Source organism: Geospiza fortis, unplaced genomic scaffold (assembly GCF_000277835.1).
Source record: "Geospiza fortis unplaced genomic scaffold, GeoFor_1.0 scaffold706, whole genome shotgun sequence".
NCBI lineage: Eukaryota > Metazoa > Chordata > Aves > Passeriformes > Thraupidae > Geospiza > Geospiza fortis.
In genome coordinates, this window is record NW_005054606.1 from 53,551 (window position 1) to 67,957 (window position 14,407).

The 14,407-nt window shown below is 43.1% G+C and overlaps 1 protein-coding gene across 1 annotated transcript in view; it reads right to left on the bottom strand.

Moving 5' to 3' along the window:
• Positions 1-14,407, bottom strand: part of LOC102038531 (unc-80 homolog, NALCN channel complex subunit) — a gene marked incomplete at its 3' end in the record, with an annotated part of 89,673 nt that overhangs the window by 52,985 nt on the left and 22,281 nt on the right. Inside the window, exons 8-15 of the mRNA XM_031064575.1 lie at positions 13,881-14,142; positions 9,137-9,271; positions 8,284-8,506; positions 6,315-6,455; positions 4,769-5,037; positions 3,792-4,145; positions 2,884-3,030; positions 930-1,077 (exon numbers count right to left, since the gene is read on the bottom strand). Of these exons, the coding sequence (XP_030920435.1) occupies positions 930-1,077; positions 2,884-3,030; positions 3,792-4,145; positions 4,769-5,037; positions 6,315-6,455; positions 8,284-8,506; positions 9,137-9,271; positions 13,881-14,142 (1,679 nt within the window). The remainder of the gene's footprint in view (positions 1-929; positions 1,078-2,883; positions 3,031-3,791; positions 4,146-4,768; positions 5,038-6,314; positions 6,456-8,283; positions 8,507-9,136; positions 9,272-13,880; positions 14,143-14,407) is intronic.

Sequence of the window (14,407 nt, forward strand, 5' to 3'; positions counted from 1 at the left end):
CTTGGAAGGTGCACAACAACACCAAGTTTTCAGAAAGACTCAAAAAATAATTACATATTTACATGAATTACAAAAAATATCCCATTTTCCTGATTTGAGAGAAAATACTCTCAAGAGCTGCATAAGCTGTCATGTTTCAAAGAATAAGCCAGTCAATAATTGATGAATACTTAGGGAAATGTCACATGGGACTCTTCCTCATGAAATCTGGCTCTATAACGTTCTTTGATGCTTTCTCTGGAATTCCAGGCATCAAAGACAGGCTAATAAATTAGTCAGACTCTGAGTGTTTCAGAGGAGCTATTCCTACTCTATAAACAACCACTCTTAAATGTTGTTTCATGCAGTGACCAAGCATAAATGTTTGATTGTTCTAATACAGAACATAATTTTCCTAATTTAAAAAAAAATCCTCAAACCCCCCTATGTACATACATGCAGATGTAACCACAGGCATATGCATCTGTGTGTCCATATTCTCATTCATTCGAGCAGCTCTTGCTGCTTACTGCGCTGCCTTCTAAGTTCTGAGGGTTTTAAAGCTCAATTATACCTCCATTCAGAATAAACTGTGTATTAAACTGGCCATTCCACCTGGTGCCTTGTCATGTCATGAAGCAGAAAACCTCCTGCCCGAGGCACGGTTTAATGAAAATCTCTTCTGTGAAGAGCCATGAAGAAGAGACAGGATGAATCAAAGGGAGCCCTTCAATTTCAGGCGCACTGTGTGCTACAAGATCTTGAGGCAAGGTCACTGGGTGGTCAGATCCAAAGAGGTCCAACTCCCTTGACCCCCACTGCCTAAGGATTCAGTTCATATATTGTGAGAACAGCAAATCACATTTTGTAGTTTGTGAAGGACACGAATGTGGTTTCTTTCTGATGGCACAGTTTAAGACACACAAGTGACTGATGCCAGGAGTACTTACTATCAGTGACTGGCTCCATGCAGAACCCCAGTAAAGCATGCAGGAAATCCACCACATTATTGAGAGAATCCTTGTTCACGTAATCTCTCACAGTCTGCCGGAATTGCATCTTGTCCAGTTTGTACAGCTTGGTCAGGCAGTTCTGGGCCTGCAACAGTGCCCATAAAATCATATCACATCAAAGTACATGCTCAAGTTTTGCTAGCAAGAGCAAGGTAATTTTGCACTTAGCTGTCTCTGAATGGTCCCATAACAGGACAGGTTCACCTCTGGAGCCAACAAGAAATTCAGCACCAAAGAGAGTTTGAGGTGGTGATAAAGCCACTACTAGCTGTATCTCCTGTCCTCTCTTCCTGTGCCCAACCGCAAAGTAAAATCTCACTGGATGTAATGAACTGGGAATGCACCACCTCTGTCAGTGCTCAGTGCCTTGGTGGAACAGGTTTTTAACCTCAGGCATCTGATTTTCACCCTCCAGCTGAGACCCAACCTATTGAATGCCCCTATACCCAATTTACATCATACAGAACACTAACTTTTTACTTAAAAACTGTAATTGTCAACTTCTTATCACAAAACTAGCCATCCTACTGAGATCCCATGAAGCCTGGAGTTAAATGAATCTAAAATATCATCTCTACAGGAAACATGAACTCTCCTGTTTTCTACAATAGGGTGCTTAACTTTCCAGTAAACTCAGACATGATCGTCCACACAGTCAACACAGATGCTGCATGCAAAGCAGTTTGGCCAGACAAACACACAGAAAATGCAGCAGACTTACACATGTAGAGAAATGTTTTCCTCAATTCAATGGGCCTGATAAGAATCTTGGTTCCAAGAGACTTATTTATTTATACTTGATGTTATACATAGGTCTAAATAGCTCAGCTCCAAAGGAAAAATCTAACTGACATGGTGATGAATATGGAACCTGTTCAACCAGTGCTCTGTGCAGAGCCTTTCTACTGCTACCACTGGGACTCTCTCACCCCATCTTGTCCAACTGTGTGCACTCCTGCAGCACCTGGAAATCTAGCTAACACAAGAACACTGCAAGGACACAGAGCAGCCAATCCATCTCTGAGAAATCAACCTCAGAGCCCAGAACCTAATTATAGCTCTGTTGGCACAGCTCAAGCTAACCAAAGCCATGGAGAAGAATGTGGTTCACACCACATGGGATTAGTAAACTTTCATTATAGTCATGGAAAATGCCCCCTTCTGCAAGCACACAAGGTGAGGAAGAGGCACACACTGAGAAGGCCTTTGAAAGGCTCCCATTTAACAGGGAGCTGGACTGATCTCAAGGAGACAAACTCTTCTGGATTAAAGCTGATGTCTGGGCTACATTCTGGGCACTTTCCAATCTCCTAACTGGGGCAGAACTAAAAAATGTTAGAAATCAACAGTGATAACCCACCATATCCATCAAAAGGGCACAAGTGAGTCTTTTACTTCCTTGCAGAACAACAGAACAAGTACAGTGCAAATACAGTGCACTCCAACCATCAGGAGCTGATGGAGCAGCCCAGCAGCAACCAGTCGTAATCACCACTAGCAAAAGTGGGCGTACTTACACCTCAGACTTTTGGATTACACAGGCAACCCAAGACAGCTGCACCTCTTGTAAGTAGCATACTCTTTTGGGGTACTGTCCTGTGAAAAACTACTAACACCAGCTCACACATGGAATTTGCTCCCATGCATTGTCCCAACCCATCTACTGGGGTGGCCAGAAGCACCCTGGGCCCCAGGAGTGCCCTTAGAAAGCCCCAGGGACCGGAAGGCAACGCTACAGCTGAAAATCTGCTACGGCTGGGCTGCAACACAGTCTGTGAGCTGGGGCAAAAAGCAACACATTTACTGTCAATACAGGGAAAGCTACAGAGGGGGCAGGCAGCCATCTCAGCAGTACAAGGGGGGACACTTTAATGAGCTTTAATTCTCTTACATTCTCCCGAAATACCTGGAGTCTCAGGCGGTCTCCAGAGAGCCCTCGGTGTCCTTCTCCACAACCATAGGCACAGCCCAAGGACTTCACAATTTTGATCAGCATTGTGAGTGCCAGCCTATGGGTGCTGATAGATGGGCCTTCATCCTGAGGGTCACAGAGGGAAAGACAGTGGGTAACCCTGGCACAACCACTGGCATTTTGCTAGCATTTTATTTTTGACAAACTGCTTTCCATTTCTCATCTCAGACACTCCATTACTGAGTTGTTATTCTTGAAGTGTTTACTCCAATTATTTTTCAAGTTTAGAGACCAGCTCCCTCCTTTTCAGCTCCCATCAAAAAGTTATGCTATAAATGTGAAGTCCCTACATGCTGCTATGCACACCATTCAGAACTTACTTCAAAAAATCAACCCTGAAAAACAGAGAGTTGGCTTGGCTGAGTAGAAAACCAAACACCTTTTTAAAATGTCTTAGATATTATGATCCTATAAGTTGCAGCTTGAGAGGTCAGCAATATAGCATCTCTTGTCCAATTCTCATAGCAATACTGAAAAATTTAAGACTTCTAGTAATCAAATAAAAAAGAAACTACGCTCACACACTGGGTTCCGTTTTTTCCTTTACAAGCTATGAATAATAAACCTGAAAAAAAAACATTGTCATTGAGGGTTGCAAACACTTTGTCAAGATATTGAAAATGTCCGTGCCAGGCTCACAAACTCCATTTTTGGCAGCTGCTTCTCTGCAGTAGTTACAGTGCTTGAATTGCTAATCAGGTTTCCTCAGCAGAACCCCAAGTGAGCACCAGAGCAAAACAGAAGGGCAGCTCCATACACATGCATACTCAATCTTAGCAGACATTAAAGTACATTTGGAATTGTATAAAGAGAGAAGAAAGACAAACCTTTTCTTGTTTTTTGTCATTCTTCTCATACGGCCCTCCTCCTCCTCCACCACCTCCACCACCTCCATCACCTCCTCCACCTCCTCCTTCTTCTTCTCCATCTCCAGCTCCACTAATTGGAGGTGGCCCAAAGCCACAGGCTGAACCACAAGCAGCCCCTTTAAGCTGGAAGGATCCTTCACTTGGTCTCTTTTCAGGGGCCTCGTTTTCTTTGTTCTCACTCTTCCTGCGAACTTTCTCCACACAGGGCACCACACCAAGCTGCAGCAAGCATTCCACAATGTTCAGTGCCACGTCACAAATCCGGGAACTGATGTCGTGGTTCAGAACCAAGTAAACAGCCTTCAGCACCACCTGAGGGATACAAAACATCATATTTAAAGCCAGAATTATTTCCTCTCCCAATAATATTTAGAAATTCTAGATTCCAGAGAGTCATTAGAGCGGGCACAGTACAAAGTCTGAACAAATAATACACAACCCTAAATACCAAAAGCCTACAACTTGGATGTCAGACAAGAAACCACAGGCTGGGCACAGTCAGGCTGAAAAGGAAACCATGAGATAACATCTGTGAGCCTGAGAACACTGCTTCAGTGCACCAAGAGCTGGCAAATCATTGAGGGGAAAGCAGAAAAAGTGAGGTTTAAGGTGCTTGAAGAAAGGTGCTACTCAGTCTTACACTATTTTATAGGGGATTTGGTGCATGCCCCAGGAACACAGCCATTACGTAATACCACTCAAGATCTGATGTGTGCATTCCACATGCACATGCGCTCCTTGCAAGGAGTAACAGGAGTTGCAGTTTCTCAGAGGAGACTTTTAGGATAGGCACAAATGTATCTGACTGACCTTTATGTACTGCTGAGAGAAGTCATATAAAGAGGTGGAGGAAAAGCCCATCAAACCCCTGATCTCAATGGAACAGCTACATTGACAGAAGAGGGACCTGGTTTTCCTCGTTCCTTGCCAATTACCGAGAGATCCAGCATGCCATTCTTGTGGACAAAGCTGTTGGTTCCATCAATGTGATCCGTATCCTCCAAGCAGCTGTAATTGATGCAGGAGTCTGTCAGGCTCCGCGGGAGGTTGGCACATGCCAGTGGCTCGTGGGGCATCTCTGGGATGGGCACCTGGTTGCAAAGCTTCCTCATGTGCTCGCTGAAGAAATCGGCGTAGCCCACGTTGAACGAGGCCAGGGTGGTGTTGAAGGTGGCCACAGTGATGGTGGAGATCTGGGATCGCACTGCAGGGAGGAAAACAGCTACCTGAAAATAGATTTCCATCTCTCTAGCTACACAATAGAAGATTAGGGCTGAGCTTGCCTAAAGGAAGCAGCTCCTAAAGTGGTTTGTAATGCCAAAAGAAATCACAAGCTCCTAATTCCTATCATGTGCACAAGGAGCAAAGGTAAACTCATTTCTTCTTTTAACACAGTGCAAATTAGAACAACCCCAAGCTTGTTCTAGCAGTTCAGTTGTCTGGCAGCTCAAGCTGATGTTAAATGGGCAGTCAAGTAGATCAGGCAACTCAGACATTCTAAATCTAATCCAAAAGGATTTTTCTCCCTGCATTAATCCAGTGCCTCATCTTAAAAGCAGCAGTTTGCCCCTGCAAGGCAAAGAGAAAGAACTCTACAGCTGAAAGGCACCAGGGGTGAAGGTAGCAGAACCACAGCACAAATCTGAAACAGCTTTCCAAGTCACATCAATCTGGAAAATTTCATCACACCAGTTGAAGAAAACAGTACCTGTGACAGTCTAAACCATCTCCACAATGCATAGCTGTCTGATGAGAAAGGCACTGCAGCCTTAAGCTCTCAGTGTTCAGAGACAGGAACTTTGAATTGCTCAGGTTAGCAAGCTGGCTTTAAGAGCAAATTTTTATCAAGGATGCCTCATATTTTTAAAACTCATACTGATTTCCAGGCCTCAGTGCTCATAACTTCCCACACCTAGTGCTTTGTAAGTAGGTTTATATACCCTCTAGTGTAGAAAGACACCCATAGGGTTGTTCAGACTGCCAGACAGTAGAGTAACAGGGCTAGAGAATAACAAAGAATCTCTTCCTATGGCTATTAAATATAAATATATTCTAAGTAATGAACTAATGACATCTAATACATTTAATAAGCAATGACTCAGTGATGGACTGGTTCTATTATGTACATAGCAACTCACCAGAGTGGCAATCACATTTCCTGACAGCTTGTGCAGTTGTGCTACCTGCCATTAAAGATAGCAATACCAAGTTTCTGTTCACACTTTTGTGTTGTGGCAAGGCAAAAAACCCTCAAACCATGCCTTCTCCCTGCTGATAGCCACCAATTGTTTTAACAACTGCTCCAGATAAACATGAACTGTTTGAAACCTTTTTCTTCATAGTTTATAAAACCCCTCAAGAGATACAGAAACAAAAATGGAAAAACCAATTAGTCACACACATGTAGGAACAGTACGTCTCCCTTTCACTTTTTGGGGTTGATATTTCAGTGAAACACCTGTCCTGATGTGTTAAATTTACCTTCTTTGACTGTGTTGTCTCCATGGCTGTTGGAGGGGTCTGGCAGTTCAGAGACCAGCGTGTGATGGGAGTGCGAGTGCCGGGCGCTCAGCCCCTCCATCTCCGTGGCTGTGTCGGAGCTTCCCCTCCTGGTAAACTTCCCTAGAGAGACAACAAGAAATGGAGATTTTGTTTAGCTACATGAGAGGTGGCTGGAGACAGCAGCTGAGGTTAAAAGTTAAAGGATTGGAGTCTGTAAAAATGAAGGTTTTTCATCACACTGTGAAGCAGAACCAAAGATTATGGTGGGGTTCCTTATGTGGGTTCACTGACAGAGAGACAAAATGGTCCAAACTCTCTGCAAGGCTCTTCCCCCACAACACATACTGGTTTAGCTGACACCTGCATTCTTAACCAACAGCACCTTCAAAAGAAAATAAGACTGGTCAGCACTCCACCCTTGGGGGCATGCTACAGCAATTTAGTTCTCCTCCTCTTTCCCCCCAAAAATAAGTATACTATTTTAGAGTGCTAAGGCAAACTAAATTCTTCAGGAAGACAAAAAAACCCCACTGTTTAGTGAACTTAGACATTTGAAGTAACAAATCTTTAGGTTCAAACACTGTACCTCTCCAATATCAAGACAGTATAAGCGTCATTGAGAAAATAGCCTATTTATATTCTATCCAATATGCACTTCAGGAAAACTGTGAACAGAACTTTTCAGCATACTAATGACATTGTTAATGATACTAATGACACTGCTGCTAACAATTGTCATGCTGTTGTAATAATTGTCATAATGATACTGCTGCCTCTTCAAAGATTTCTCTTTTAAAGAAGGGAATGTGAAAATTCTTTGGATCTATTTGAAGATGCAATGCTTGTGTAGTGCTTACTACCACACAGGAACAGTGATATTCAAGTGAAACAGAGATCACTACAGCTCCCAGAGTAGCTATTATTCCAGCAAAGAAGTTTTCAGAGAAAAGTGAATTGAAATATAAGTTGTTCAAGGCCTGCTGTGAGCAGTTATGTCACTGACATATTTTATGAAAAATCATTTTGCCAGGATTTTTTCTCCTGAGAAGCTGAGAAGCCTCAGAGGAAAAGAAAAACAATAATTACCTGCCACTGTGGAATGCAACAGGTGCATCTTTGATTGGTCTCATGTGGTTGTTTTTAATTAATGACCAATCACAGGTCCAGCTCTGTCAGGACGCTGAGCAGTCACAAGATTTTATTATCATTCCATTCTTTGCTAGCCTTCTGATGAAATCCTTTTCTCTCTATTCTTTAGTATAGTTTATCATTTTCTTTTAATATATCATAAAATAGTAAATCAGCCTTCTGAAACATGGAGTCAAGATTCTCATCTCTTCCCTCATCCTGGGGACCCTTGTGAATCCCAGCACACAGTTACCAACAGATGTGTAATGCAAACATTTATGCCCTGGTAGCTTCCCACTCTCAGGAATGCAATCGCCTCCCTTTCCTACACTTCTTCACTGCTTCCCTTCGAGGCACTGAAAATGCCAAAGCTTAGCACAAGTTACAATGCTATGCTCAGGTTATCACTGGTCACAATGACTGGTCACAGTGGTTATTTGCCACTCATCCACACAGTCCATTTTTACTTTCAAAGGCCTCTGAAGCTGTAAATAACCTATTGGGTCACATCCTTTCACCAGGCTCTGTTATCCTAGTGAAAATACAAGCAGTGTACTCACGCTTTAGCATTCTGCCCAGTCTTTTCACAGATACTTCCTTGCTCTTCCATCTACTCAAATATCCTTGAGCCTCTGGTTCTCACAGCCTTCAATTCCACTCAACAACAGTCTTGGAATTAAGAGGTTTTTTTAAATTCAGCAAACAGAACCGGGAACAGAGGGTGACAAAAGGACTGGATGAAGGAACAGCCCCTGCTGTTCTCCCAGTGTGTCATGACAGAAGTGACACAGAGTCTGGGGCAGACACAGCGATACCTCACCTAAGATGGTGGTTGGCCATCCTCCCCTCTCCATGCCACGCCGGTCCTCTCCAATTCCAGAGAAGCTGCCGAAGGAGAAAGTGCTGCGAGTGGGGGAGACATCCAGGTGATCCTCGTGGAGCAGGAAGGGCACCCCCATCCGCCGCTGCCGCTTCTTGCCGGCGTGGTGGAATGGAATCGAGCCCTTGCGCTCGCGCTCCCTGTCCTCTTTGCGGCTCTTGAACTGCAGCAAAAGGACCAGACACAGGAGCAGTTAAGAAGCTTTGAGGTAAGGAAAACAGTCACTTGAGGGAAAAAGATAACACAGATATATTTCCCCAAGTCTAACTTTGCACTCTGAGCATTTTATCCTGGCCATTTCCCATGGCAGAGTCTAATTGCATGCTGGGGTCCTGTGAGCATTTGCAGGATTTCAGCCCTGCCCGAGGCTGGGATGGATGCCCTTGGATAATTTTATGGCATTCTTTGACCTTGAGCATGGAATGGATGGTTGGAAACCCAGAGGTAAGATAAGGTAAAAAAAGCAGAACTCACTGAATTAGCTGGAACTACAGCAAGCACTGGCACTTAAAATTCAGCACTGCCTGAGTAGCCTCCTCTCATGCAGTTCCATCAGGACAATTACTTGAATAAAGACTTCAGTATTACGTTTGGGATGTGCATATAAAAACCAATGTAAAAACATGCAGAACCAACTCCAATGAAAAGGGATGATGATCTCACATATGGCATGAATATACATTCCAAGCAGACCCCATGAATACATAGTCCAAGCAGACCTTCAGCAGCTACTTAGGAAGACACTGGGGTATTTAATCATAGGTAAATTAAAATGCAGTTTTCTTTCACTCACCTTTTTGAAGATATTCATTCCCAGGTCTGTGGAGAGATCTGGAACTGCTGGTCTACGCAAGTTGGTCAGTGAAACCTTGGAAAATGCCTCTGTGCTTAGTGACTTTTCTTCCTCGTTACATTTTATTGTAAGATCCTGCAGCTCCCAAAAGAAGACAAGCACAAGGAGAAATAGAGGATAACCAGCTCTGAAAAAGGAGCTACTTCCTAGAACTATCACAGGAGCACTGTAGAAGAAAAAGACCTCCAATTCATTACACAAAAACATTTACACATTTAAAGAAAAATCAATGAACAAAATTTAGAAACTTCCATAATTATTTACTTTGTCTAATCTTTCAGTCACCAAAGGGAAAAAAGTACAGCACACTGTGGGGAAAGCCTCAGGCACTGCTGTCAGCCTGGCCTGGTGGCATGGAAGAACATCCTTGATTGTGATCCCAGGTAAGACTCTAAGTAACTGATGATGTCCTTGAGATCTTGGTTTACGTACATGAGCAATCATAATGGTTACCCTTTGCAAAGTGCTTCATTTAAGATCCATGCCCTTAATAACATACACTTTTAAATACATATTTTGGGACTAAACTGCAAGTAAGTAACACTGTCCCTTCAAGAAACTTAATTTTCAGAAAACTTATTTACTCAAAGAAATCTAAGACTTCTCAATCAGTAAATATCTTTCGCTTGTAATAACAGAGCTCCCTGTCCATTGTTTTTCATATGAAACTTCCCCCTTTCCTATATCACAGAACATCCCACAACAGCAAAAACCATGAGGCTCGCTCACCTCAGCTTCAGTAGTGCTCACTCAACTCACCTCTGCATCAAACAACACATGCCACACCTGCCTGCTGCAAAGATAGAAATTGGCACAAACTCAGCTTCCAGCCATCTGCTCTCAATAAAGACCTAATGCCAATCTTCCATGAGTGTTTGTGCAGCTGACCTGACCAAACTCCCTCAGGGTAATTTGCTCCTGCCTAAATATCAGCTTGTTTCCAACTGAATGCTCTTTTTCTTTCCTGTCCCACCAGAAATACTCAGCAGAAAAAGCAGGTCATGTTAAAACACCTTTTTGCTTTCAATGCAGAGATAGCCATATGTCAGGGATAGACGAAGCGACCACTGTGACAGGTTTAGATTCTGCCTAGCCAGACTGCAAATTGCAGAGCCAGCTTCTGCAGCACACAAGTGTGCAGTTTTATGCCCAACAAGGTCCAGAAAAACTTGGTGAAGCCTTTGCAGCTGAAGCCTAACACCAGTTACAGTGTTTGCAACACCAAATATTGGGGGTTCACACATTTTTCAGAGACTTTTCAGACTAATCAGAAACTACACTTGAATCCTCTCTCTTAATTTTATCAGCACAAGAATGTAGGAGACGCACAGCAGCAAGTCTCCTCCTCACCACTGTTTGTAGTACAAAGGTATGCCTATCTACCACTTTGCATATTTGATTAAAGAGTCAGAGGAGTCAGATGTCAAATCCAATACACAGTAAACCAGGATTCAACACCAGCCACTCTCAACAGTGAGGCCAGCAAATACTCCATATAGCTTTTTTCTTAGCCTTTATAGCTCTCTGGCCTCTTCTGGCTATAAAACATTGTGTGAAATTATTTTGGATTAAGTATCTTTGTCCATTGGTTACTAAGTTAGTGTTTAGTAGGTGGTTTATGATCACCAAAAGACAGAGTAGGGCCTACTGAGACACAAACCATGCAAACACACAGACACAGTCCCAGCTTCGAAATCTACTCTGGGTAGGTATCAAGCAAACAACACCAGAGAAGTAAATTACAGAATTACTTCAAATCTACAGTGTGGTATACAGTGCATTTTAATGAATCAATCCTGTTGAACAGTGATTAAACACATGGCTATTCTGTGCAGTAGACTACACGGATTTATGATAAGCATGAGATGGATAAAGCAGCAAAATAGTTTGGGTTTGGAGGCTGCTCCTCTAGATTTTGTTGTTCCTATTGTCTTTCTCCTGCGTGACTGTATGTGTACCAGCTCATTAGTACTTCTCTCAGCTCTCAGGATATCACACTTGAGACTCTTAGCATTCCATCAGCACTGCAGAGAGCACTACAGCTGCATTGGTGCTAGGATTAATGTAAGTTTTGTCTCTTCCCCCTGCAAAGGAAGTGCAAGACTGGAGCCTTCAAACGTTCACAAGCTGCTACACATCCTACACCTGCCCTAATAGTGAATTCACTGCATTCAAGTGCCACACAGGTTTCCTTTATCACAGGATCACACAGGGTTGGAAGAGACCTTCAAGATCATCGAGTCCAACCTGTTCCCTGACACCTCCACTGAACCATGGCACCCAGTGCCACATCCAGTTCTTTCTATTGCAGAACATTTGAAACAATGTTGATCTGCCACAAAAATCTACTACTCCATGATGTGATTTGCAGGCAGATGTGTTTTCCTTTACTCACTTTTTTTCTTCCACTTTATATCTTTCCTGCTGAAACACAGAGTGCCAATGTTTTTGAGAAGTTACTGATCAACTTTGAGTAGAAACGATGACACTGTGTAAGGAATTTCAGGTCTAGACTGAAAAAACAGGCTTTAAGCATAACCCTGTGTCAGACAAGCTTGAGAAGGCTCAGCATACAACCCCTTGTGTTCACAGAAAGGGCAAATCTTAGCTTTTGGGAGGTGGCATCCTCTGCTCTAGCAGAGAACTAGCAGAGATCCTTGTTTGACGAGATTTATGTAAGAACAGCAGTAAAGTTCCTACAGTAGGTTACTTCTGTGTGTTGCACAGGTTTCAGTCCTCAAAGTTGTAAAGAAGGGGGTGTGAATTGAAAGTTTTGCTGCCTGGAAGACCATTTCACTTCCTCCATCACAGCTGTTGTGCTTAACAAACTGGAACCCTGGAATAGGATTCTATTTTAAAGAAGTATGGCAAAAATACACTGGACTGACACAGAGGTCACCAAAAGCACTCAAACTCAGCCTTGGAGAGAAGCATGCCCTGGACAGAGTCCTAATGTTAGCAGCCACAATGTACCCAGTGGAATTGCCAAATGGATTTAACAGAACAATATTAGAGAAGAGCAATGGAATCTTCTGCAAGTGAAACAGCCTAGAAAAGCAAGACAGCTGTGAAAGGAAGAAAGTGTTTTACAGCATAAAGAGAAGAACCAGGGCAACACTAGTGCAGCCAGTGCCCATGGAAGACAATCTCATCCACACTGCCTCTGCAAACCACTGCCTGCACTCCCTGTTGCACTGGGAGCTAAACTTGCAAATAAACAAAACAACCAGGTTGCAATGAGCCACAGCAAAGGAGCAGTACATGCATGGAAACAGTGAAACACATCAACAGCAATGTATTTCAATTCTCCCTCCAGGAGAGGATATTAAAGAGGGTTTTTTGTACACACACAGCAATCTATAAAGTCTCCACACACAGGTAGATTAAGATTGAAGAGTAATTCTTATTACCTGGCCTTAATGAAGCTATATCAAGTTTTTACAGGGATGAAACATATTATGGACATTACACTGAAGTACAACACAATTTAAACAGTACTGCTGCTGCTGAGCCCTTGGAACCACAAGTAACCAGCAGCTCTCACAATAATGCTAAGAATGTCTATAAAGTCCTGAGATCTAAAACAAGCAGTAGCAATATTTACATGGTTTTTGCTTGTCTTCTAGATTTTGAGCATCTGGAGTCTACTGGAGAAAAGCTATTTCACCTTTCTTCCAGTCAAAATCTGTCAAAGCCCAAAAGTAGCAATTTTAGGAAAAACACCAAGAATTCCAATATTTCCAACACAAAAAGGACATTTAATAGGAAAATGAACAGATATTTTTTTCGAGTGTGTCATAAAATCAGAGGGCAAAAGTAGAATATCTGCTAAATTTTTGTAAGGCAGCCCCACCAACTAAGTAAATCAGCATTTGCTGCACATGACAGGAAAAGAGGGCAAAACCTAAAAGCAGCACAAATCCACAAGGAGATTAACTGAAACTGCAACAACATTCCTTTTTTCTTTAATCTCTGGAACAGGTAAACAACACAAAATTAAAAAAAAAAGTTAAGCTCAAACACAAAGATATTTACTGCACCAAAGACAGGAAGACAGTGTTCATTGTCCAAAAAACAAGAAGCAAGACTTGACACCTATTAGAACAGTTTCTCAACTAAGACTCTTTTGGCAAATATAAAAGTTATGTAATAACAGTGGAAGAAGTAACAGCATGGAGAGCTTTTGGTCACTGCCACTGTTTGTCAAGCCTAATTCAATATTTTGGCACAAGAGTTTGTCTGAAGTGTGCAGTCCTGTATCAAATGCAGTTCCTTTTCTCTCATTTGAGGGAGTACACCAGGGAAGCTCAGTGGGTCCTGACCATTACACTGTAATGCAAAGGCATTGGTAACCATTGATTCTGACAACTGCATTAGTACATTCTCACATTAAAAGGAATTCTCACATTAAAAACTAAGGTTACACCAGTTCATCCCAGATTAATTATTCCAAATCAACACTCCAGCTTTCAGCAGTCACCAGCTCTGACCCTCTGCATCAGATTCTGCCTTCAAAGCACTCAATGTTCTCAGGGTGTCTTTCTGAACCAATGCAGGTATCTGACTGTAAGACTGATCTTGAAGTGAGTCCATACCAAAGCTGTGCCCATCACTACCTCTTCAGCAACCACTCCACAGCATCACCACAACAGCAATTATTTTCTTACTGACCGCAACCGCTCACCTGGGTTTTGTGGGTGTTCACCAGAGAGGGTGCAGCAGCCACCATGGAGCTGCTGCGAGGCCTTGGCAGAGGGGTAACCTCAGGCTCAGGGGGCTTCTCAGGTTTCTCCTGCAGCATGTGCCTCAGCCTCTGCAGGTAGTACATGAGTGACCACTGCGTGCCCTCCTCGGACCAGTGGGGCTGCAGCAGGCAGCGGAGCACAGCCACGTCGAAGTAGGTGGCGTAGCGAGACTTCTGGCATGGGGGAATCACCAAGGACACCCTGCTCCAAAAAGGAGAGTAGAAATGTCAGCCCTCAGATTCCTTAGGCCTTCTTAGATACTCAGCTCTCTGCATGAAGTCCTTTGGGGTTAAGGTGCCTAACTGAGGAAAGCATTATTGAAGGCACCTAAGTGGATATTTGGCCTTCAGATGCCCAGAGGACTGCAGTACACGCTGTTAGGTGTTTTCTTGGATAGGGATGCTTTCCTAAACTGTGATCTTGAAGATGAGCCTCCAGTACCTGGGCTGAGTAATTTGTTCAGCAG